This window comes from Larus michahellis, chromosome 9 (assembly GCF_964199755.1).
Source record: "Larus michahellis chromosome 9, bLarMic1.1, whole genome shotgun sequence".
NCBI lineage: Eukaryota > Metazoa > Chordata > Aves > Charadriiformes > Laridae > Larus > Larus michahellis.
This window is the reverse complement of record NC_133904.1, coordinates 16,959,238-16,986,096: the sequence shown is the minus strand read 5'-3', so window position 1 is coordinate 16,986,096 and position 26,859 is coordinate 16,959,238. Positions and strand designations below refer to the sequence as shown.

Below are 26,859 nucleotides of genomic sequence, written 5' to 3'. Positions count from 1 at the left end.
AAAAGAAGCCAAGACAAGACAGGAACTAACAGTAGGAATGTTGTTACTGCACTCACTTCTTAGGCGCTGTGGTTTTACGTTTGCTGCACCAATCAACCATTTCACAGCAAAAAAAGCCTGGCTTCCCTCAAAATTAACTTTTTCTAATTTTTGCAAATAATTTGATGAGATTACAACAGTTTTTGGACACTTCCTGCCTTCACCTATGGGTCTTTATTTCAGCTACTAGTCACTCTATGTTTAAGACTATTATATGCCCATTTCATCATTTTTTCCAGTCTGAGGAGTCGTAGTTTATGTCACTGTTTCTTGCATGTCCATCGGTTCTCTTCAGTTCCGATTCATGACCCTGAACTGGAGATTAACAGTCAAACATCAGTCTCATTTTTGACCTTTTGCATGACCTCTCCAAAGTTGCCAGGCAGCAGTTCTTCTGGGTGGGTTGGGCAATGCATCTAGGGGTTCCTCTCAGGAAGAGTCTGGTGCTTGTTGCTGCAAAGAGTTTGGTGTTCAGAAGGCTGGGACAGAGGCATATTCCTACCATTCCGCTTTTTCGTCCCTTAATGCCAAACCCCATTATACTGCTTTTCTCTACTGTAACTACCCCAACCCTTCCTCAACAATGACCATCGTGGTCACAGAGCAGATTAACAGGTATAAACAGCTCAAGAGTGCTGGTCGCTTATCTGCCAGGGTAAATCAACACTCTTGTTCACACATCCTTAAGCCAGGAAGGGCTGATTAAAAGCCCCACGTGGCCATAAAGCTAGAATGTTAAGTGAATGACTTTCAAGGTTCCCATGTAAGAAGAGTCTTAAGAGAATATAAGACTTGCGAAGAAAACACAAGAAAAAACAAACCCAAGGAAAAGTCTCTTTGATCTGGTGTCTGGCTGACATCTGTAACACTTCAGTTTCTAGAAAATAAGTATGTCAATTTATAATCTCTGGTTTTCACTGCAGTTCATGTCTATTTTACATATATTAAAGAAAATTACCTTCTTTTAATGGTGTCTCCCTTCCCGAGCTGCAAAGGTTACCCAAAACAGCTGTCTTCACACATTGGTCTGAACTGGAACAAATCCTTTTTGCCAACTTATTCTTCAGACTGCAACATTAGAAACCAAGGCCTGAGGCGATGTTAAGCTGTAGAGGATGGCAAGAAAAGCAAATCCAAATGAGCCTATTGCTTGCAGATAAAATTCCAGGATTAACTCTCTTGAATGGTATGACCCAACTGTGGTACTGTTCATTTTGTGATTTTTCACTTGTAATTTGGAGCTGAGTTTCTAGAGTGAGTCCATTGTGTTGCTGTGAGTGTGCAGAGGACAAAACTACCCTCCAGGGAGGACCAGCTGTTTGGGAGTGCCGATACAGGTGTAATACGGCCCAAAACGCTGGGTCTTCAGTAAGCGAGAAGAGATCTGTGCGCAGGCAGACCTGAAACTTCTGTGATTAGTGCTGGGGGCTGTCAAGCTCTTGTGTAATGTTTTAGTAATGTACACTGAGAGGTGGGCTTTTGTCCTGACGACAGATTGGGGGCTCATGGCTTATTCATTAAATATGGTGTTAATCCACACGTTGTATATTAAAATAAAAAAGATTAAAGCTGCTGGCCAAAGAAGAGACAGTAAACTGTGTACAATAATAATGGTATTTTCCTTCATTTGTCATCTTTTCCAGAGTTCTTTTATTAATATTTTGATGTTCCTTATCCTTTTTCTGTTTCCATTTTTATTTCTTAAGTAGTAAATGAAGCAGAACCACAGGAGGCCTTTTAAATGCATACAAAATGGTTAATGATCTTTGCCATACTGGACTCAAATTTTCTCCTGTCATTACTCAAGTCCACAGTAGGGTCTTCCTGCTGTTATGTATCTCAAGCTCCTCAGAAACATGGTTATGTATATTAAGAATATACAGCCTTGATTCTCTGAATTTCCATGTTAAAGGAGAGTCCTAGGGATTAAAAGAACAACCACCCCCGCCCCCCCAAACCCCTACTTTATACCACACCTAACCATTTGCTCTTGCTAGTTGGCACTGACCTCCCACGTGACTCTTGGCCGAAGAGGGCCCAGGATTTAGTTCAGCCAGTAGACTTCTTCAGAGATTCCCAATACACCAAGCAAGACTACAGCTTGGGCATGTTTTCTGTATAATAGATTGAAATTTTGGGTTACCTGTTGCTTTGCAGTGAATAACTTTGACAAATAACAAGTCATATAAGTTTCTAACTGTTCTTCACTTACGAATTCAGTAACTGTTTTCTCTCACTTTCTCTGTTTTTAGAAGCAGAAACAGAAATCCTATTGGTCCAGGAAAGTATGGATATGGAAAAGTCCCATACATTTTACCTTTACAAACTGATACTGGTCAGCAGCCTCAGAAACTTCGGAGGCAGCGACAGTCATCAAGGAACCACGTATTTCATCAGAATCCAAGCCTCATGAACACTTACAGCCAGGCAGCTAGTCCTTCGCTTCAACACGGGAATCTTTATCAAGAAGAAAGTGGGACTCAGGCTGGGCATCAAGTCCTGGGACCCTCAGTTTATCAGTCATCATCGTTCCCTGTGTCGCAGAGCCTGTTTCACAGCAGTGACTCCAGCCATCACGGGTCTGCGTCACACCAGGCCCTCCAGGGCCAGCCCCAGCCTCAAAGGGCTGCAGCAATTGTGTGCGTTGGCGCCTACAAGCAATATAAGCTCTGCAACACAAACGTAAGTCTACTTTTCCTATATTTTATTTGTTGGAAGGCTGTTGGTTTTCCCTAGGTTGCTCAGTGTTCACATAGTCAATGAAGTGAAGTTGAACGTTGTTTTTTATTAATTTAATGAAATTTTTTGTGACCTTATTTTAAAGCGTCTTGGGGAGTACTGAAAGTAGATGTATAATGTTATAATTACCTAATATCATACCTTCAAGGATTTTAAGCAGTCACTAAACCTACGAAATGCGTACAATTCGAATTTGATAGAGGTAGAAACTGAGTCACAGACAAGTTTAGTATTTTTCCATGTAAGAAATGGAAAAATGGAGCTGGGGCAGAGCACGTTGTGAAGGCTCCCTACTTCTCGATCCCATGAGATAAGGCTATCCTTTTGGGAGTGCCAGTCATGCCCTAAATAGCATGTAAAGCCAGCACCCAGAGCCTGGATCACTCCAGTATCTTCCCAGGGTGCTGTGTGCATTCTGTCACAGATGCTGCTTTTACCAGCATTCGAGCTCTGTGTGCTTTGATTTTGGCATCCTAGTTTATTGGAGAGAAAATCTGTTCTGTGTTAATTTTTAAATAAAACTTACTCTGTTATTACTCTATTCAAACCCGTTCGGCTGGGTGTAGCTCTATGCTCTGGGGCAGTCTCCCATTCTGTGTGGGAGGCTAGTGAGGTTCTGCTGTTTCTCCCCACGAGCAGTTTTCATCCTGCTAAAAATTTCAGTTTCTGGCTGTGTCATTTTAGTATTTCTTAAAGTATCTCTTCCTAATATTTGCGTCTTATTTGGGCTACTGATCTGACTTAATGTTGCAAACTCGAAGAAGCTCGTATTTGAATATTAGAAGCAGGATATTAAAGAGTGGTCTCAATATGTTGACACAACAGGCCCTACTTTTCTGGGTGGGTGCACATCTGATTCTTCCGCCTCTTAGAAATTCGTTTCGTTTAGTGGAAGCCTGCATAGTGGAGATGTAGAAACAGAACATATGATCAGGGTAACGAAAACACAATCTGAACAAATTAGATGAGTGCCTTTTTGCCTCTTAGTGTAGCAGTTATTACATTTGCTTCATTTATTTATGAATAAAGTCCATTGATGGAGACTGGAGCAGTTGATTGAAGGGACCCACTGTCAAGAAAGTTTTAGCGTGTTTGTCTGAAATGGAAAACATGAAAGGGCTAGTCTGAGTCTCTGAGAACAGTCTCTGGTACAAATTGCTCTTTTGAAAAACACTTTCTGTTTTTTGAAGGAAATGGGAAATGAACTTAGTGCAGGGCATTAATTTGGAAAGTTTTCTGTGCTGAATTTGCTCAGTGGTGTCCAAGCAATACACAACTGCCCCAGTCTTTATTTCATCCCTTACTGCATCAAGGCAAAAAGTTGGACAGTATTCTTCCTGACTTAAGAAACCTGACAAAATTGTTTCCAGGAAAGATCTCTTTTCAGAGAGAAGGGGTGAGAGGTGAGGAAGTTAGAAGTGAAGTGGAAGAAAGAAGCGATCCCAAATGGCCGAGGTATGGAGGAGGGTTTGTAGAGGAAATTTGTTGAGAATGATAAGTGGGCTGGAAAGAAAAGGGCTGCCAGCTTGTGAGTTAGACAGTGGCAAGACACTCAGGTCAGTGCGGTGAGTGGTCTGGCCATCGGCAAATTTCTTTTGATAGTAGGGGAACAGGAGTGAAAATACTTTCATGTTAATTTTAGCAACTGTTGTTTAAACAGGAGACTTCAGTAGATGAAGAGGAAAAAATAGGTGAGCATACTGTTGCTGCATCTTTGCCACTGTTGCATGTATAAATGCGGTTATTGAGAAATCATCATTTATATTACAGGACACTTTTAATAACCAAGAGAAATTGTAGGTGGTGCAGCTCCTCCTAGGCATGGAACTCTATATTGTGATATTCTTTATTTAGTAACATTTCTGTTGCCCTCGGAGAAGCTGTAATTGCTATTCAGGGTTATTTTTCTCCCTAGAATGTGGTAATTAATATAATTATAAAAAAGAAGTTGCTAAGAACAGTTTTAGTATAAAGGCCAGGATGAGAGCAAAACAAGGCCAATAGTGTTTCACTTTGTTTGCTTGTTCTTCCTGATTAAATGCTTCTGCACGTGGGCTTTAATTTAATTTATTGGCAGTGACATGTACCAGTGGTCTTGCCAGCACGCAGAGAACAGTATCTTTTTCTTTCTTTTTCTTTTCTTTTTTAATTCTTCTCGGAGCATACCAAAAATGAAAATCTCATTTATTGAGTGGAAAGTATTCTGTTAACGGTTATCCTAGTGTTTGGCCACTCCCGCTACAGTTTCTCCTAAGGGCAGTTAATTAATAACAAATTAAGTCAATCTGCCTTGGTCCATTAGGTCATTTCCTCATTATTGTACATTTATTGTTTTTTCATTAATAGCTGAACTCATTTTACGTGACTGACAGCTTGATTCCGAAAAGTTGAACTTGTGGGTTTTGGTTGGGGAGAGCCTCGGAAGTGCTTGTGTTTGTTCAAGTGTTTCTGCGGGTCGTTAAACCTATTTTCTTATTGTACAAGTGGCTTCCCCTCTTCAGCACCTTGCATGTTGGCTTTGCGCGTGCTCACCTCGGAATGGGCAGCTGCTCTCGCCTCCTTCAGCAGGAACCAAGCAGCAAACGTCTGTCCTTCACACACACACCGCACTGACGGATCTTCCCGAACCCAAAAGCTATTCGCAATGCAGTGAGATTCTTCAAATGTAGTCTGCATTCCTCCAAACCTGGGGAGTGATGAGTAAATCTTCCTTACTTCCCCCTGCATTAAAGGAAAGAGAATTGTATGGGCGTGTGAGGGAATTAGAACTTGAATGCAAACTTGTTGGCGTTGTTTGTCACCAGAAAAAAGGAAGCAACTCAAATGGAACATTTGTTTGCTGAGCACTTTTTGTTACTAACTCTCTCAAGCACTGCCAAGTCACTAGCTCTTCGGGAGTGTCTGAATGTGTGAGAATGTATTTGTAAATTAACTTCAGGCTGAGGGTTGCTTGGGGCAGTGTAAAAGAAGCTTTCAGAGTTCTGAAATTCAAGCCTACTTGTTTTGCAGTGTAAATTTGGTGATACAGAGTGCCCCTTTTTAAAGTCAATTTGATCTGATTTATTTTATTTTTTTAAAGACACACAGTGAATTACGGCTTATTGGTAAAGGCATTAATTCTTAGTATGTCTCTACTTAATATGCAGAGACTTTATTGCAGCTTTTCAGTACTCAAAGGGGACTTCTAAGAAAGACGGGGAGGGACTTTTTACCAGGGCCTGTAGTGTTGGGACAAGGAGCAACCATTTTAAACTAAGAGGGTAGGTTTAGATTGGACATAAGGAAGAAGTTATTTGCTGTGAGGGTGGTGAAACACTGGCACAGGTTGCCCAGAGAGGTGGTAGATGCCCCATCCCTGGAAACATTCAAGGTCAGGTTCTACAGGGCTTTGAGCAACCTGGTGTAGTGGAAGGTGTCCCTGCCCAGGGCAGAGGGGTTGGAACTAGATGACCTTTATAGGTCCCTTCCAACCCAAACCGTTCTGTGATTCTGTGTTGTCCTTGATGGTGAGTTCAGGTGGTTACTCTGACAGCTTGTTACCTCTCCTCTTCTGCAGTTCCCACTTTTCCAAATTGCACAAATACAGTTGAGTCTGAAGACACATAATAATCATGACCACCTAAATGCTTTGGTTAGAAAACCTGTAAAATAAAATAGTGCATGTTCCAGTGATTCCGTTACAGTGCAGCAAGGAGTATGAAAAAATAGGCAGAGGAATTCATACATGAGTTTCACCACGAAGAGCAACGCAAAATGAATGTAAAATCTAAGATGGACCGAGGTATGGTTTTGACCAAGTTTATACATTTACTTGTATATGAATGTGCAAAAACCAAGCTAAAATGTATGAAAGACTAATAGCTGAGAGCTCAGTGAGATACGTTAGTGGATGAAATTTTCCTGAGCTTGTCCAGTTTCATGCACAGTTGCTCGCTTGCCCACTGGTTCATATGGGTTGCTATCACGTCTCCAGTTAGACTGTGTTGCCTTTCCCAGTATTTTATGTGACTGATACTTAGCAAGAAGTCAGTTGTGTTTTGGAGAAGTATCTAAATAGGATCAGAAAACAATGGTTACTTTTACTTTCTTAACCTGACTCTTCAGCTGTACGTGGTATTATTCCGGTAGCACAGCTATGGAAAATCCAGCTTTTCGTTCTGAATTAGAGTTCTCTGCTTGGATCTGTGCTCCTGTGTGCAGAGCACTTGAGAATGGCACCTTAGCAGATACAGCGAAGTATCGGAAAAGACAATCCTGGAAATGGAAAGGTTTTACAGTTGAAGGGATGAGGTAAGGTAAAGGGCTCAGGGCCAATCCCCAGCTCTATCCTGATGGGATAAATTAATAAATTTAATTTCCTAAAGAATATTAATGATGATGATACTAATTTTGACTGGTGTGAGTTAAAACTTTTCCATTTGAAGGCTTTTTTGGATGCAGAACCCTAATTAAACAGAACCGAAACATTCTGCAGAAATGTGTCGAGTCCATTAAAACCTGATGTGCTTTTCTGTCACCTAAGCACATAGGTAGGCATTGGCAGGCTCCCTTGGCACCTGGGATCTTGGGCCATTTCACCAGCTTGCTGGCGTTCTGCCCAAGTGTTTTTGAACGTTTTCCACTCTATGGAGAATAAAACATTTCCAACATTTCAAGTTTTAAAAAAGGTAGAAGTGGAAATGTTGAATTTTGTATGGAACAGAAAATGTAGTTTCCAGACAGGTCTTTTTAGAAGTGATATGGGGTGCTGCAAGGATGTGTGCACTCTCTAATATAGTTGGGATGCTCAAATACTGAGGTAAAGATAAATAGAAGGCTATGTATTTTTAAAAGAATTTTTTTTTTTAACTGAAAAGCCCTTTCTTATTCCCAAAGAGCTACTGTGTGGTTTATTTATTCTCGTTTTGAGATTTGTATAGAGTAGGTGTTTGACATAAGTGGCAAAGCGGGGTTATGATGACATATCTTTTCCTGAGGAAATTTAACCTTGACTTTATGTGAGGAATTTTCCCTGCAAACACTGTGGGTTTGTATGTATGTTCGGTAGCCTGACATTCCGTGGGTGTATAGGAAACTTATTAAAAACTTACATTACTTTGGGTTGTACTGTCTTTTCTTTGACTGTTTTGATATTTGCAGCTGAATTTTATAAATATTAATTCAGAATGTGTTGTCACTAACACAGGCTTAATTTACCAGGCACTGGCCCAGAGATACCGCTCGTAAAATGTCGTGCCTCGTTTGATCAATTGTGCCTTGTATACAAAAGAGTCACAATAGAGACATCTTTGATAAAGCTCTTGGACCACGGTTGTTTCCTCTGCATCTCTGCGCTGTGGCTTTATGACATGCCCTTCAACAACTGAGAACCCTGTAGTGGAAAATATTTTGTAATATTATTATGAGAAACTATCTGCCTTAAATCTTTAGGAAGAATATGCTGGGATAACTGTAGAAGCTCTCTCAAACAGTTTTATTCCACAAGTGTGCTCTCTGTGTGTGGCAGTAACAGAACACAAGTTAGCTGTTTTACACAAATTAATTATTACTAGGTTAATTACTTACTAATCACTTACTAAACTTGTAAAAAGTTAACAATAAGGCCAAAATTGTAGAAAATTTTGATGTCTAGAGGCTTATGGGTTTTCACTGAAAACTCAATTACTTACTGTGATCAATAACTCTAAGTTACTTAAAACTAATTCAGCATCTAGGAGTCCAAGAGTCTCTTGGTCTCCTGGCTCTAATGCCAAGAACTATAAAAACACAGACCAAAAAGATAGGTGCAGGTGAAAATTTGGTAATGGCTACAATCATAGATTATATTCTCCAGGTCAGGGAGAAGCGACCCGTAGGATCTGTCATGTTCTTATGATGACTCTCTGTGTCATACAGAAATGATGAGATTTCTGTCTTTCTCCAAAGACAATTTAATAAGATATAAATAAAATATAGTAGAGCCTAGGATAGAATGAACAGCTGAAGGCAATAAAACAGAAATATTCGACTGGAAATGAAAGGTTGAGAGTCTGTATCAGTGATAAAAATCTACAAAATGTGAGAGGGCATTATCAGAAAGACACAGCAAGAAACTTAAATGTTCTGTTTACGCACAGAGTAATTACATTTTTTTAAGGCAAGAAATGCGGAAATTGCCATAATTAGTCAATGAAACCATCTTAACTCTGCCTTGTGTGGGGCAGAACAACCTTTTTTATGATTGAAGCATTTTTTGACATGCTTCTAGTTTGAGTTCTGATCTTTAATGAATGGCACCAACCCCTTTCACCCATTTTCCACTCAAATGTTATGAAAGGAGTAGTGGGATTCACACCGTAAATTTGGAAAATCCATAGCAGGCGCCTATGCTGACTGCAATTCTGCTTACTCCATAGACAGTAGCATTGCTTTTGAAACAGTGGCCATACCTAACTTACATGAAATATGAAGTATCTCAAATCATTATGAATATAGCTCAGGACAATGTACCACGGTTGAAGTTCTCTCCATGCAAAAATCCCTTCTCTTGTAAAAATGGCCGAATAATCCTCGTGACATTCAACCTAAGTTTTCAACTTCTTTCTTGTATTTCATGTTATTGCTCCTAAATATCTTAGGGAATTCTCTTGTTGGTTCTTGATGTTTATACAGGGTAGACAGTTTCTATATTTTAGCACAAGAGTTAGCCGATTCATATACATTTAGTGCCATTACTATGTTTGGGGCTTCGCTTGGGCACTCGGGGAGCTGAACTTTCCAGAGGCTCTGTCAACTTCCCAATGTATATTTTCTTGATTTTTACTGTACAGAAGTACTTCAAAAGGAATGGTTAACAGTAGTACCTCAGTGTTTTATGATACTGCAGGAAGCATTGAGCTGCATTTTTCTTCTGTGAGGTTTATTTTGAAGTTCTGAGCCTGTTAAACGGGTTGCATGGTAAAGTTGGAGAAGTCTACGTACTGGTTGTAGTTGAGTGAATTTGTGTCTAAGAACTGCTGAAGACTCAGACCCTCATTTATCTGTAGTAATAACGTGATATAAAGATGTTAATAATTCATCTAAATGCCTCAAAATCAAACCCAAAATGTGTATCAGTTGACTAAACCATTTGTTTCCCACCTTCCTGGTGAGCTATGAGTGGTAGGTTTCATATAGCAATTGGAATTGTCTGAGAAGTTACCTTTTAATTCTTAGAGTAAATGGAATGCATGTGTCCCGGAGGAGAGGAAAGGGGGAATAGATCCACGGTTATCAGATCACTTCATCAGCTTTGAATAGCAGCATTAGCATTTACAATATTGGGGAGCGATATTGGAAACTTCATTCGGATGCCTGTCGAAATGAAGCCTTTTTTTTTTTTTTTTTTGTTCCGCAATGAAACATGACTGCAGGGTGATTTAGATGCATTGCCTGGTTATTGTTCCAACATAACCTCTGTGCCAAGTTTTAAAGAGGAAACTAATCAAGGAAAATTGTGACTTCGGAGTTGCAACCAGACGGTTGCATTCCTGACATATTTGTAGTTTGTTTAATAGGGTACTGTAAATTTGAGTAGTTGTCATTTATTGATATAGACAAGTGTTGTGGGAGATATTTTAAGGCATTCCAGCTTGTCTTTGTTTCTTTTTGTCAATCCATATTGACAAAAGTCTTTGTCTGAAATTCCGGTGCATAATTATTCAACACTCCTATAATTTGAACAAGAAGTTGTTTTTGATGCATATGTTAGTTTAATTGCATCCAGGTTTGTGAAGCAGAAGAAGCTGCAGATGTCTAGAAACTTTGATCAGGGGAAATCCTTTGAATTAATTTACAAATAATATTTTAAAAATGTTTTTATGGACATTTGTTAACTATTCCCATTAATTACAGGTATAGAAAACATCTACTGACAGATGTCAGCATCTGCTTTGGTACATGAAAGGGGTAATTTTTTCCTGGTATTTTTATGAGATTAGTTCAGTACTGCTGATAACAATGAACAAGTTAAAGGCACGTTTTCAAGCCAGATAGCAGGACAAGAACATAAATTACATCGATACAGGAACTTCCAAGTGAAAGTACCCACCAGTACAATCCCAGGTGAGGTGACTGGAGGAAGAAGTAAGTGCAGGAGAAGCTGCCAAAATTAAGCTAAGGGTCCTGAAGGAGAAGTGGTCTGTTAGCAATGCTGTTGCTAGATTTTTTAGGTTTGTGGGGTTTTTTAATTTTAGATTTTTAAGCAAGGCTTGAAAACAACAAATGGCCAAAACTCATGTAGAAAGTAGGAAACAAATGCAAGATTATCTCTAGCAAGCATGTGTTCCTTTGCCTAACCACAGAATAGTTGTGTTGAAGGATGTTACTCCAAACCCTCTGCCCTAGAAGTGGTGAAAATGGAAGTTGGCACTACATGTCCTGTGGTGCCCAGAACAGTTAAATAAGACTTTTGCATATGATACGTTAAGAGCTAACTGCATACAGGACAACGCAAAATCCAGAAATAATTAAAGCAGTGGTGATATTAAAACAAACAAAACAAAAAAACCCCAAATAAACCCCAACAAATAAACAAAAAAAATGAGTCTGTGGTGCTCTGTCTCATCTTTGCTAGTACTTCATCAAGTGTGGTGTGTGTTCCTCCAGAAATAACACCTTTGCGGGCAGCACATTGCACACAGAGAGACATGCAAGTGTAATTAATAAAACAGAGTTTCTTTCTAGTGATAGGTTGGTAAGGCTGTTTATTGTCAAACTCTTGACTTATATTTGTGGAAAAGCCGATCCCGTCTATTTTGTACCTGCCATGACCGTGTTAGAGAGGCAAAGGGTGGCTGATCTATAGGGAGGAGAAGCCAAGGAAACATCCCCCTGCCTTGTTCTGCAAACTGTCCTCGGTTTTTGGCTTCAACACTCAGGAACTTCCCAGCCAAGCAATGTACTGTTTTCTTTTTCTATATTTCTGTTTGCATTATCATTTGTTAAAGATAGCAAGTGGCTAATTATCTTGACGGCTTGTTTGGGACCTTAGTTTGGGTCACTTTTTGATGAAAATTTTTTGTGATGGTGTGTAGTTTTACTTTGAGCGGCAAAGTGCCAGTAAAAGGACTCTCTTTTGTGACAAAGTGCAAAGGTTTAGAGCTTTCAGAACTAGAGTTTTGTCAATAATCCTATGGTAACTCTTGTGTGTTGAGAAAATTATTTAATTACCTGATAATATATTATTTTACCCCAGGGTCCCTGCATAGATCAACAGCTTAGTTATTAGTGATACACTACTCAATGTTATTCTCTTTATTATTCAGCTTTTGGCTCCCTGCCTTTAAAATGCTCCTTGCAGAAGAAGAGAAAAAGTGGCTTCTCTAAGGACTAGTCGTTGGTACTACTACTGCAGTGTTTGATTTAACATTCACAAAGCTGCTGTGTGGTAAGAAGATCTAATCTCTATTGTAAGAAAGGGAGCCGAGATATGGAAGAAGGAAGTTTAAAAGAAGTGCTCGATAATTTAGTGCCCCATGTTGAGTAATTGGGATTGGATTTTTTTTTTCTTCCATGTTCAATATCATATTTCAAAGCAAAATTTGCATTGGCCAAAACTGTAATTATGATTTGGCAGCTCATCTGCAAATTGGATCCAGAGGTTTCCAATCAGAACCCCGAAGCAGAAAGTACATAGTTCACAAGCTGAGAAAGGATTGGATTAAGTAAATTGCATGGGAGGTGACATTTTTCCCCGCAAAACTGGTAGAGTAGCTAGTTCCAGAAACTGCAGACTGTCTGTCATGTTCCTTATTCTGCATGTCATTGTATACCTGCTGGTTTCTCCAGTGAATGAGACAGAAATTATATAAATAACTCTTCTAACTAAACGTTCCCGATTCATCCCCAGAGGAAGTCCATTCTGCACACTGAATGAGTCATAGATCATATGGAAAAAATAGTATGTTATCCTATAGTTAAGAATGGACCTCACAGGCAAAAAGAGCCAAATTATATAGTAATTGCGTGAACAATCTCTTCTAAGTTGAGGTTAAACATTCTTTTAATGTCCTGTGACTTACCGTATATAACTTATAGTTTTAGAACAAAAATAAAAAAGCCTTCAAAACTAGAATGCCATCATGTGATATGTCAGAATTCATGGGCCTGATCAGACCGTTGCAGTTGAGCCAATGGTGGAAGGAATTTGCCCTCTACTAGTACTACAGGGCAACGAAAATGCTTTGCCATGGTGTCGTAGGTTTTTCTCACCACAGGTGTTTCTACCTTTCCTCCAGATACAGCCCGGCTCTGCCCCTTCCCTCTGGCAGAAGCTGTCCCTTTGTATTTTCTTGCTTGGTCACGCTTCTCACTTCCACAGAATCACACAGAATCTTAGTACCTTGCCTAATATTTTTACATCTCTTCTCCCCATCTCTTCTGCCTCCAGTCACTCCTTCTACTGAGGTTCCCCAGCGTCTCTCCAGTTTCATCCAGTTGCACTTTCTTCTTTTCGGTGCCTTCTTCAGCTGACTTGCTCATCCAGTCTCACCTCTTGAATCCCAGTCCCAAGATTTATCCAAGTTTTTCCAAAGTGTTCCATGCATTTTAGGTACAGGTATTTGCATTAGGACGCTTCTTTGCTTTGTCCCTGCTGCCTGCAAGAGGCTCAAGGGTTATTAAGAGCAGAAGAGAGAAATATCTTGTTTTCATTTCCAGTGCCGGCCCCGGATGCAGACCTCAGGAGCACGTACCAGTAATTGCTGGGAAACTTGTCAGCCTCTCTTAGCCTCAGATGTGGAACACGCTCCTTGTAAACAGATTGTTCCAGTAGTTCAGCTGCAAAACTTGAACAGGTTTTGACTGAATGTGTACAGAGTATGATTATCAGAATTTTTTTCAAAATCTTGTGGCCTGGCTACATTTGGTAGCTTTTATATGGTAGATTTCCATATAAAAGGCAGAGGATGCATTCTTGACAAAACCCCACTTTCCTGGCTGACTTAATTTCACTCATTAAAATAAAACAGGCACTTACGTTTTGAAAAAAAAAATTATCAGAATATTTGAAGCACGGAAAAAAAATAAAATGCTTCTGCCCCTCTTGTTTTCCTTCAGACTCATTCTTGGATGAAATACTTCAGTCAAAAAAATGAGACTAAGACAGATACCAGGAGTGGAAAGTTTTAGTCTGAAGGGTTAAAGTTTGATGAACTCATAAGTAAACAGACAGTGCTACCAGCTGTAGCGGTGCCAAAGCATTGTAAAAGATGGGACACGAATCTGCTAGTTTAAGGTGCTTTTTTTTTTTTTTTTTTAAGTAGTATGACCTAGGAAGAAAGAACATATTGCAGAAACAGTGTGTGTGTTGTATCAGAAACTAATTTTTGATGGGAACAAGAACTCTAAAATATGAATAATGCTGTAATTTCTGTTACACTTGGCTCCTGCAAACTTACAGTAATTTTTAAGCTATATTTACAGTGGTCTACAACTCTTTGCTTTTTGTGGAAAACTAATTGTTCCATATTGTAGGTCTTTTTTTTTTTAACCAAAAAAGAGCAAAATGCATTCTCTCAATGGACTTACCAGAATTCACCCTAGATGTAGTAACATCTGTACATTTGTTCCTGTACATTTCTGCCTCATATAACGCTGCATAAACATTTCTGTTGCCTGATTGTCACTTAGAGATCCTTCTCTAAGAACATTGTGATTATTGCTGTAATAAGAATTTTTAATTAAAAAAGTGGAATATCATGGTAATACAAATGAGAAACTTTCCTGAACTTTCAGCCCTTCTGCTGGAACCATTTCGGTAGTCCCTCCTCCCACACAAAGGCCAGTCATTTAAATGGAATGCATGCAATTGAATTTCCATTTAAATTGATTAGGCTTCCGTGTAGAAAACTGGTAGAGGATTATTCCCACGTTCTGATGAAGCTGGTAGAATAAAAGCATAAAGTAGTGAAACCTCTGTGATGTAAAGACTGCACCCCCAGAAAGAACAATGATTTCTAAAAATGAAATAAAATAGTGCTGGAAACCCCAGAGTAGATGTTTTATCACATTGGAGTAATTTTCTACAAACTACGAGATCTAGATCTATCATCTTTGCTTTAAGTCGGTTGCTTTCACTGGAGTTGCATCAAGTATGAGTTTGTCTCAGGGTCTTTCAAAGCTGATGTTGATTGTGCCTTTCAAAAAGGGGTTTGGAGTGGCTGATGTTTCTAGTATAAAGAATGCTGCGACTATTATATTAAAGCAACAGGCCTTAGTACATAAACTTCACATTTTCTGAGGAGGCCTCTTAAAACATGCTCTGTTTTTCAGATGTATTTGAACAATGTAGGCAGATGAGACACCGGATCTGCATCAAGGCTGAAAGCTTCCATGTTAAGGCGTTTTTCAGACTTTGAGCCAGGTTGTGTCAAATGCAAATAACTTTTCGTCGATTTCCCATTAAACGAGGCAACAGTGTGCAGTTTAAGCACCTTGAGCATTATGTAGTGTTTCTATAAATAGATATTTGAATGGAGGGATTCTTGTATTTAGTGGATTTCTTGATGCAGCCTATTTATAGAGAAAAGTGATACCACTGCTGAGACTGAGAATGGCCGCTGTACAAAGTAGTTATGATTTCTGTTGCAAATGCCAAGCTTTTGATGCTCGATTGGGATCATGTAAAGAATATCCTGCGCGCGCTCCAGTCTCGGTACTGAAGTACTTCTTTGCTCAGGAACTGGGCACTAAAAGAAACTTGGGACAGTAAAATAGTAACTATATTTTGAAAAAAGAAAGGGTTTTGGAATGAGTTGATAGTCATCTGGTCTTTTGCTGGATCAAAAAAAGACTAACAACAGTCAACTGACTCGATGGTTGGCAGGTGTGAGTTGACATAGCTCTGACTTCCACAGCATACTTGCGTATCGCTTACACCAGATGATAATCTGTTCCAGTATGGTCTGTTTTCAGTGTTTGTCTTCCAGTTTCTAATTACTAAGCTTAGATGTTGTAGAAACCAATTATTGTTGCTCAGATTGGGTTTTCTTTGGTTGTTTGGTTGGGGTTTTTTGGAATAGCATTTGTAAAATTTTAGCAGTAAACAGAAATGGATGATTTCCTTGACGCATTTTTGGTACTACTGAGGAACTGTACTGTTAATTTTCCTACTATAGCTTTTTGGTGAGCCCCTCCTAAGCTTCTAGTGCCAAATGTTTCCAGTCATGCACATTAGATCAGTGTAGATGCTTTCTGTGGGATGAAGAGTGGCTAACATTTTATTTAAAACCAAAGCTGGACTTGAATCTTTTAGAAGTTGTTGAAAACCTTAAATAAAATAAGTTATTTCAATCTAATCACATGGATCTGCCAGTGAAAATTTAAAAAAACCCCACAAACCTGTAAAGTTAAGCAGAAATACTTCTTTTTCCATCTGTTTGGTTGATCTTTCTTCCCCATCATTAGACATACTGTGTTTTCAGCTGTAAAGTACCATGGAAGGGAAAAAAATGTAAGGGCGTAGTAAATGCACTTCCCACATTGTGCATTAATGCCTTATTTGTCTGACACATTGCAAAGTTAATAAAGATTAGGTTTGGGTAACACTTCATAGACTTTTCTGTTTAAATTCAGAGGACTTTCTCAGTGCAAAGCTGAAATTGTTAATGGAAAACGGGGTTCTTAATTTCCAGGCTGAGGTGGCAGCAGTTCCCTTGCCCGTGGCAGTGGGAGCCAGCACCTACCTCGGGGAAGGCAGGCGCCCTGATCTGCAGCTCTGCCACAAACCATCTTCCTCGTTCCAAACACAAGCTCGTTGCCAGCTGAATGTGATTGGGGCAGAAATATAATGATTCGGTATTGTGCACGCGTCTAAGGTCTTTTCCATCAATGGCGGGCAGCCCCTTGAAAAAGAGAAAAGCTGCGATCCTGTATTACTTGCTCCCTTAGACTTCACATCACTTCAGAATCTCTCTCTGGTTCGTAAAGAAAGTTAGCAGTTTATGACGACTGTCATGACGAAGCTTAATCTCCATTGCAACAGACACGTAGGTGTAAATTCATCGCTTGAGGAAGTGCCGAGATTTTGGCAATACAGGTGCTCATTCCTCATAAACCTGTCCAGATACCACTGCGTTCACAGATGTTAATTTTCATTCCATGTCAAACCAGACATTTATGGTGTACTGTCTGTGGTTGTGGTCTGTAACTAGAGCTGGCTAGCACTATTTTTACTGCAGAGCTGTTCTTCACGGAATTTATGCATTTTAAAGTGTCTTGCATATTTCGGTTTTTCAGAAGCATCAATTCCATTTTAATAAAAAATCTGATATTTTGTGCCACAGTTATCTAGACACATTTAATATACCTTATTTCTTTTTTTAGTTTGCAGACAATTGTCTTCACGTTCTGTTACCCTTTTTAAAAATGAGAACCATTGGGGGAATAAAAGAATCTTCAGCAGTTTAGATGGATGTGTTGCTGTCTTTCAGTGTGTTCATGTAGACAAAAGCAGGTTGCCTTGATTCCACGTAACGCTGATAGGGACATGCATGGTCCTTGGTGATCCAAAGAGAAACAACTTAGCAGAAGAATTAAAATTTGAAGGACCCCAGATTCGGCTTTCAGGTATGGATGTGGAACTTGCGTAGGTTTCAGAAGGAGCAAGGCACCAGCACTTCAGGGCAGAAGTTCACTGCCGACACGGACATGGTAGATTGCTGTGTAAAGAATTAGAATTTATATAGTGTGCATATTGCAAGGACATGCCACTTCTAAGAGTATGTTCTGAAAATGAAAGAAGATTCTTCAGATTACTGTTTCAGAAACAAGTATTTTAATTATTTTTCTTTGGCGATGTGTTTATCCTCTGGAATGTCAAAGGATTAGTATGATTAGGTAGAACCACTGCAGAAATGAAAACTGCAGTACAACTAGATTACTTGGACTTAATCTAATATATAGTATTGCACACATAGAAGATATTAATTATGAATTATGCCTGAGCCTGGGGAATCCAGAAGGACTATGGGGCCTTGGAAAAAGAGTTTGCCAGTTACTGTGGGTCATAAGAATGAAACTGTGCCAAAAATCTTAGTCAGTATTTTAATTACCTTTAGAGGTGGTTTCACAGGATCAAAATGGCCCATTTCTGCATTTCCAGAAGTGCATTATCTCAGCGCAGCTTTGGAAGAGCGTTGCTAATGGCAGACGTGCATCCAGCCTGAGCCCACACCTGCTGCCAGGCTGATCCTTTTCTGGTGGTTCGCCAACACTTCATTAATTAACCAAAAGTGTCAACAATTTGTGAAAAACCTTTGCTTTTCAAATGTTTCCCAAAAGCTAAAAAGCAAGTAGGGTAATTTCTTCGTTTTACAGTCTTAGCTGTACTGGCAGCTCGTTTTAAGACAGCTGCAATGGTACATGACAAAGGAAGTGCTGTGTGCTGCTGTCCTTCTGAATACTTTCATACCTGCATAGTTCAGATGATATTGAGGCATAAATAAAGCTGCTGTTTCAGAAGTGCAAAGTTCCTATCAACTGCAGGCACAGTGCATTTGCAGAAATTTGGCCTGAGGCCCCAAAGCACAAAGGGATACTCTTAAAATGTTTTGCCTGAAGCACTGCGGCCACGTCTGAAAGGACAGGAAGAGACGCTGGCCGAGATGTCCTACTCATTGAAACAGCCTCTTCAAAACGCAGCCCTGGAAGCTCTGAACTGTCTTACCTTGGGTGAAAATGTCCAGCACGTTGAAGGTACTTAGCTGAATAAAGTCCCATGTGCTTCATTTACAGCATTGTTTTTTTCAAGCAGCATATTTTAAATAGGAGGGACATCATCTAAAAACATACAAAATTATGGATTCTAGATGTTTTTTCTAATTTTATAATGCACAGCTATAATAATAAAAAATCCTCTCCCAGCATAAAGTATAGTTTTCTACATAATTTATATCTGCCTCTACACAATGGGGTATGAGATTTATCTTAGTAGATGCAATGTATATTTTTTGCTGATCTGGCCTCCACAGACCTGGTTTAAAAAGGAGATTTTATTTCTTTTTTTACAAATGTCCAAAGAGTCATCCTGTTTTCATATCAAAACCTCTGTGAAAAACTTTAGATAACTCCCTCAGTAATCACAAAACAAAATGAAGTTTTTGAGGAAAAAATGAAACTGTAGCTCTGTTGTTAACAAAACAATGAATCAAAGTCAACGTTTTGTTTTCCAAAAAATTGTTTTCAAGTCCCTACCAGGCAGCATGATCCTGATGCCCTCGTGTCACTGAGGGGGGACCCAGGGAGAATCACACGATAACGTTAAATATTTTATCAAAGTTCATTCTGAAAGCCCCTGGAAGATTTTGGAAAGAGATCCAGGTTGTTTAAATCCTAGTGCTCTGGCCTAGCCATGGGAATGTTCTTCATCTGTAAACATGCCAACATGCCTGTTTTTAAAGCCAAATTGCTCTTCGTCGGGCAGGTCGCAGGACCTGCGTCGGGGATGGGGCCGTGGAAAGCCTGGCTTTCTCCTGCCTCCCCTTCCAGCCTCTCCCAGCCGTGGAGGGGAGCCAGCGATGAACTCTGTAAGGTGCAAGGGTTGGACATTGTAAATACGAGCTTGCTTTGGGGTTTTCGTATTCTCACCAGAGATGCTCATTGCTGTCTTTTTGGAGTTTTATAGTCAAGCTATGTGTGTTTGTGACAGAAATAGTAATTAAATAAAAGTGTAAAAAATTGGTTGTGCTCTCAGGGAATAAACAAAAAATGAGGATCTACATAAATCCCCATGCTAAAGTGTCACTTTTGACTGTGCAGGGTCGTGCTTTTTCCTTTTGGTGATAACACTGTATTTTTGCCTGAAAGATGAGCTGAAAAGCCAGAGAGGCCAAGAGAAAGTGCCTGGCACTCGAAGCTCTCCTGAGAAAGGCTCATGGATTTCATTTTGGGGGGGGCTGAGCAGTAGGAGGTGTAAAAGTGTAGTTTTGTTCAGCTATGCATTAAGAATTTAGGTGGGGTTAATAAAAGATGTGTAAATGTTAACTAGTATATATGTAGAGTGTAGTATAACTCTTTTAAGTACTGGTCATTCATAAACTGAAGTAAGTTTGACTAGTTGTACCTCGTAGTTAACTCTTTCAGAAAATATTTTTTTAAAGACATTTAAAAACAAAAATGAGTATAGTCTGCATAAAGAATAAAGCAAAGAGGTTTTGCAGACCAGGTCATTCTCAAATTTTTACTCAAAATTGTATTTTATTTTGTAATTAAACTTTAATGAAAGAAATGGAGGAGGGACAACTGAGTTGGGACTTTTAAAGTAGCAGGGACGTTACAGAGTTAGCCTTTTCTTCTGATTTTGGCTTGATCCCCTCAGAGTTTAGCATATCTGTCAGCCCTTTGTCCTGCTTTAAAGCAATGGGGCTCTGTCCCGTGGGCAACTTTCAGTAAGTTTAAAAACAGAAATTGTAGCTATATAAAAATGATCTTAGAAGGGGTGGGTGTCACTATTTTTTGGCAACAGCAGTGAGTATTTTGATCTTTTTATTCATGTGCTGTCTGCAGTTGGTATGAACGGGGTGTCCGGGAAATGGTTTATGAGCCAGAAATACTGGTACACAAGAGCACAAGCTCAAGGCTCAGGAAAGGAAAAACAAGAAACAACAAAACTTCACAATAGACTGTCAGAAGATGCGTGCCAAAAAAAAGGGGAAAGCGTTCCAAAAAGAAACCCCTCAGGCTGGGGTCTTTGCTGATGCAAACTGATGTCATTCTGCTGTAATTTAACGTGGTGACCTTAATTTATGCCAGCTCAGGTTCCATCCCTTCACCTTTAGGATATGTGCTACAATGGGTTTCCATAAAAAATGTGACCTTGCCGGCCTGGGTGGGTTGGCTGGTGCGGCAGAGCGACCTGTGCTGCACTGCTGTGTCATGGATGCAAGGGCGCGCGTTTCCCTTGGGCGAATAGAGCTTTGCTTTCTGCATTTGGCACTGGAAAGACTTCTGGTCCCACCCTTCCAATGTAGTTTGGTGGCTCATGGTCCTACTTTCAGGGAAGCATTTTTTTTTTTTTTATTAGAGGGTTTGTTGAGGAAAACAATAGTTCAGTGTACTTGGAGATCTCGGAAGGGTGGGCGAACAAAGCACAGATGGCTGTTTGCACAGAAACAGTGTTTATTCTAGAAGATTTGTTACCGTGATTGTAAGAGAAGATAAAGTAGTCCGTGAACCTTCCCCCAGGCTGTCTTTGGTACGGTTTATAGCCCACTTGAAAACTCTTGACTGTGACGTCTCACTGATCCAGTTACAAACATCTTCATCTATAGATGGTGGACACAAAGTGAGAAGTGCCCTGGGGCCTCTGGTTTGGCTATCGCCGCAATGACCAATATATACAAATATAAGAGAACTGCCTTGCAGTTGCAACAAGAGCTCTTACTGATTCTCTTGCTGTTCCCTTCAAAAACACAGACATTTGGGAATGCTGTTTTCATATAATACTGTCTCAAGTTTTCCCTTGAAATCTGTTTCCTGTACAAAAAATACTCTGCTGTTGTAGTCCGATTCTTCAAGTGGTTTCTATAGTTCTTGAATAGTGTTTTTAATACCCATTTTGATCATCTAAAGGCTACCTAAAAAAATGCATCTGTGACCAAAGCTTGTCTGTTTTCTCCAAGCGCAGAAATTGTTCTGATTAACCCCCAGCCTTTTCTAGAAATCTTTGTGCGTGCCCACACACAGAGTAGTCTCTGTAACCGCTGTAGTGTGAGGATATGGGCGGAACGAAGTAATTAAGTATTTAAGTATCTAACTTGTATTTACTTTTGGAATCTGCTTCACATCTAAACAAGGCTTGTCTGCCAAAAAGGGGGTTGTGTGTGTGTTAAAATACAGAGTAATGCAACGACTGTAATAGCAGCATGTAGAAATAAAAAAGAAAAAGCGGTAACATGGTATTGAAGCAGAGGATGAGAATAAGAAGCTGGTGTGGCCAGCTTTTAGTAAGTCATAGAAGCAGGTATGTTAAGTGTTTCAACTGTTGAATCTGAGCCCAGAAAATTAATAATGAAAAATGTGAAGCTGTTGTGGAAAGGAAATGATTCAGATCTAATTTATTGAATTTATCTTGGAGTGTCGTCTTTTTGCTGAGGAAAATGATGGCTCAATAAAAAATTTGCTTTTTTTTATAGAACTGTTGCTCCATGAACTCTACAAATTAATATTTTTTTCCTACAGGCACTTTTGATACTGTTACTTAAAAGCGGACTGTTGTTACCTGTTTTAAAGAAAAGGAGTCTCCAGATGTTAATATCATTCATCTGGATAAGAATTTGGCAATGCCTTCATTAACCTTCTAAAGTGAATTAATAAGAAAGCAGTAATAACATTGCTGTTGATTATAATGTGACTGGTTTTTTTATTTAAACAGATGTGTCCCGAAAGCAGCAGAAATATTAGAGAGGTGCAATGTGCATCATACAATAACAAGCCATTTATGGGTCGATTTTATGAATGGGAACCTTTTGCAGAAGGTAAGGGAAGACAACTTGGCTTTGCATTATTATACAGAATGTGTTTTGGAAAGGCGAATGTGATTTTTACCCAGTGGAAGCCATCAGGCTTTGACTGTGTGTCTTGCTCAATTTGCTCTGTTTGTCTGCTGCATTTGTTCATGGGCAGAGAAGTAGATAATCTCACATCAATATCTCTTATGTTTTACAGGAAAAAAAGCATGTAAGTCCTGCTTTGACTGGTATACCATTGGCTCTGTGTAGTGTTGCAGCGGTTTTTCAGCTACTACACTGTTAACTATCTTCTTACGTATTTACTTTCGATGACAAAGGCTCAGTCTGGCTCCATTTCAGTAAATGGAGTTCCAATTTTTTTATGCCATTTCAGCATGTGAGTCATGGTCCTTACGCATTGATTTCAGGTCTCTCTGGCTGTCTAATTTCTGTTTTCTAATGGTATGTTTGACAGTCAGGATGGTGACTGTGGGAGGAATACCTGTGCTGTGGAGTTCCCCATCTGCACGTTGAACTGGTTGTCCTGGAACACAAAGCAGCAGCAGCTCTAGTAGAGGTCTGCCACCCAGCTCGAGTCCTAACCCTTGGAGGAGGAGATCTCAGTCAGTTGGGGGTTACAACCTTTCTCCAGGAACTTGTTTTGTGAAATAGTTATTTATTTTGTTTTTCTTTCTGTAAACAAGAGCTGGGCCCACCTCAGTTGAGAGTCGTGATTATTTATGGGGTCAATAATTTATTCTTCAAATATGTCTCTGGATTCAGAGGAATTTAGTTCCTGTCTTATTTTTTAAATTATCATTTTTTAAAAGTTGTTTTCTAGAAAACTTCAAAGAGCAAAGAGGATTTATGATAGAGAAATATGTACGCGTACTGTGGACTGGCTGTGTTCAGTATTCTGAGGCTGTTCTGTCCCTTGGTGAGAGTCACTAGGAGGAGAGCACATCCATGACTTCGTTACTCACAGAGGCCTTTGCCAGCGGCTGTGCGTGCTCTGTGCCACGCTCTGTGCCACCTCTCCCCTCCAAATGGAGGCACGGTCTCACCTTAAAATTGTAAAATGCAGGATATAGGCCCATTTACTTATCCTTTCTGCATTTGAGAAGGAAGAGAATTTGCCTGTATTTTTGAGTGTCTCTTGAATATGACTTTTATTGTCTTCTGTGTAAGTAGCTACATAAAATACAATGCCACACGATTAAAGTAGAAGTAATATATTATGCCGTGGCTTTTAATGTCTTACAGTCCATGTTTGCAGGGATTTCTCTTTGCTGGAAGACTTCACTACAAATAAAGGCTACAAACGTATTATGATTTATCTTTATGGCAATGCCCTGCCCCTGTGTGTCCTAAAATTGATGCAGTGGCAAGATTTACCAGATTATGCACATGGTCAGTGTTGGTGATGTGCTCTGAGGCAATTAGTACTCTGTGGATGCTTTACTTCAGTCTTTAACTCATCATGCTAAGTTGCTTTCCCGGCTTCAAAAGGGAGGCACAATAAGAGAGTTGGAAAAGGAATGGGAAAGTTTCTTTCGTGGTGGAGGGATTCCTCCTGGTTCTCGTATTTTTATTCCCCTTCCCTTCATCCTAATAGGTTTGGAAGGAGAAAATTCAGGTGATAGCTACTGGTGATTTTTTGCTGGTAATAGACCGAGGTCATGTCTACCCTGTAGTATAGAGCCTCATGCTACGTTTTGAAGTGAAAGCAGTGAAAAGTGTGTCTGTGTGGGGCTGCAGCTGGGTGCCTCAGTGGCACAGGGCACGTGCCGCTGTCGCTGTGCCGCTCCTGGTGACAGGGGAAGCCCTTGCTGGGCTGCACTGGGTGAATGGCTCTCTGAGCCAGTGCTGGGGTTTGGTGCCTCACGCTTCTTGCAAAAAGGCAAAATCTTTATTTTGTAACAGTAAAGACCCTTCCAAAGATGTGCTGAAGGAAGTATTAGAAGTTGTCATCTGTTTATTTTTCAGGGGATTCAAGGAGGTGTTCCAAATGTGTGAAGTTCCTTTTTCCTATACCTATACCTCTGCTATGAGGACAGGCTGAGAGAGCTGGGGTTGTTCAGCCTGGAGAAGAGAAGGCTTCGGGGAGACCTTATAGCGGCCTTCCAGTACCTAAAGGGGGCCTACAGGAAAGCTGGGGAGGGGCTGTTTGCAAGGGCATGTAGCGATAGGACGAGGGGCGATGGTTTTAAACTAGAGCAGGGTGGGTTTAGATTAGACATTAGGAAGAAGTTCTTTACACTGAGGGTGGTGAGACACTGGCCCAGGTTGCCCAGAGAGGTGGTGGAGGCCCCATCCCTGGAGACATTCAAGGCCAGGCTGGATGAGGCTCTGAGCAGCCTGATCTAGTTGAAGATGTCCCTGCTGACTGCAGGGGGGTTGGCCTAGATGGCCTTTAGAGGTGCCTTCCAACCCAACACATTCTGTGATTCTATGAAATGGACGTTTCCGTGGGTACTTAGCATGCTAGCATCCTCTCTAGTTCCTTTAGATGAGCAGCTTTGATCCGCAATTGATGTTACCTATTTTTACAGCTCTACGTGAGTCAGTGCAGGTCAGGTAGGTTCATATCTAACTCCCAGTTGATCTAATAATGTTTGTTTCTAATATAGTCATGCCTCAGTCCTGGTTTTATCTGCTGTGGGTAGAGTGTAGACTTGCAGAGCTATACCTCTTTATCTTAAATCATGAACATTTGGTATATACTATGCTTTTAATTAAAGTCACGTTCGGAACAGTGAAGTTGCCCAAAAGGAAGTTTCAGAGCTCTACAACTTTGACACCTTGTACCATGCATTTAGGCACAAAAAAAGAGGTTGGTACCCCAGCAAGCACATGGCTGAAGGCGTATTCTGCGAACAGGATGACTTTTCCTCCAGCACGGCCCCAAAGACTTACGATGTATAAGCTTTGATGCAACCCTTTTCAAACTGCTATTGACAAGACGCCGCCAATGCTGAGCCAGCTCAGCCCACCTCCATCTCTTTGCTTCCTACACAGCAGCTTTGACTCACCCTGCCCCGTGCCAGGAGGGATGACTCAGGGGATCTAAAACATCCCACAGTCATTTCTTTTTCCCTCCCCTGCATAGCACAGCTTGCGTCTAGTGTTTATGTTGGATCAATAAGGGCAGCTAAACCATAATTTACAGCCCTGTCTTGATGGCGAGTTAAGTGTAATTATTATTATTTTTTAAAAATACACATATTTTTATTTCCCCCTTGTTCAGATTGGGTGCAGCTGCATTTCTAAGCCCTGTTTTATCTGCTACTGCTCCAACACAAACTTTTGTCTTTATTAAAAAAGCTATATTAAAGGGACTATAAACCCTATGAAGTTATAGTAGTTAATGAAAACCCCCTAGTTTGTGCTGGGGAACCAATAGCACATAGTGACTTTAAGGGCAGGATTTGAAAGGAAGAATCCAGTTGTGACAGAGGGAAAACATCACCGTGATATGACCATAAAACCTGTAAGGAAGTTTAAAGCTAAAGAAGCAATAAATGTTTAATCATTCTGATAACTGAACTCTTTAATTTGAACTCTTTATTTCAGCTAGCTTTTATTTTTAATTGTGGTGAAAAATTCATAATCTGAAGTCTTCGATATTTTGATGGGTGTATGAAAGGAACCTATTGAAAGGAGGAAACCTATTGGCTCATTGAAAAGGATAACTCAGTGGGAATCTGACCACAGGAGTCTCTCGGTGAAGAATAACTGCATTTTTTGAGAGAAGGGAGACAACTGCAGGTTGTTTTGGTCAGAAATCCTGTATAAGGTTAAAGAAGAAATATAGTCCTCTCCAGAAAAATCTCTGTCTGAGACTTCACCTTCAGGAGGATGCCTGGATAGTCTTATGCATCCAAAATACATTTTCAAATATGGTATTTTCAAATCAACAACTGCAGAAAATCCTGGTCAGCTGCAGGCCCTCTTGCTTGGGCAAGGGGAGCTGCCGGTAGGGCTGCCTCTGCCGGCTTTGCCAGTGGAGGAGGACTTCCAAGTCTAGGAGTTGCTGTGATTGCGTCTCCAGTGGCTAAAACTTGAAATAGCTGAAAATGTATTCTTTGGGGGCTTGGCTTTTTTCTTCCTTTTAAACGTAGCCATTTACAAGCAGGAAAATACTGCAAAGTTTTAGCATTTTCTCCTGAGACAATTTCACTTTCTTAAAAAAAAAGAAAAAAAGAGGTTTTTGCAAGTCAGAGCCTGGTCCACTGAAAGTCAGACGTGGTTTGCCCCTAAAAGATATTGAGACTTTGCCCCATTCCCTCATAGTAAAAGAAATGCAAAATTTTCATGGAAATTATGATGTTTTCTTTTTTGGATTTTTTTCATTTTGTTATTTTAGAGCAAAATTTAAAAAAAAATACAGACTTGACCAAGCATTTCAAATGATGTTTTTGTTTGCTTTTTGTTGAAAACCAGCTCTAGTTTCAGTGCTCCCCTTTGAGGTGAATGTTCTTGTTTGCAGGGCAGCACACTTATTTACCTGCTTATTTGCCTACATCGCACTGAGAGCAGGAATTCTTGCTCAATGTATGTGTTGTTTTACACCTGCCCATGGCAGGGGGTTGGAACTAGATGATCTTTAAGGTCC

General features: G+C 40.0%; 1 protein-coding gene across 2 annotated transcripts in view; it reads left to right on the top strand.

Annotated features, from left to right (window-relative positions):
* Positions 1-26,859, top strand: part of THSD4 (thrombospondin type 1 domain containing 4) — a 302,857-nt gene that overhangs the window by 54,398 nt on the left and 221,600 nt on the right. For both annotated transcript variants that reach the window (XM_074600956.1, XM_074600955.1), the window contains exons 6-7: positions 2,292-2,721; positions 22,169-22,271. In XM_074600956.1, coding sequence (XP_074457057.1) covers positions 2,292-2,721; positions 22,169-22,271 — 533 coding nt within the window. The remainder of the gene's footprint in view (positions 1-2,291; positions 2,722-22,168; positions 22,272-26,859) is intronic.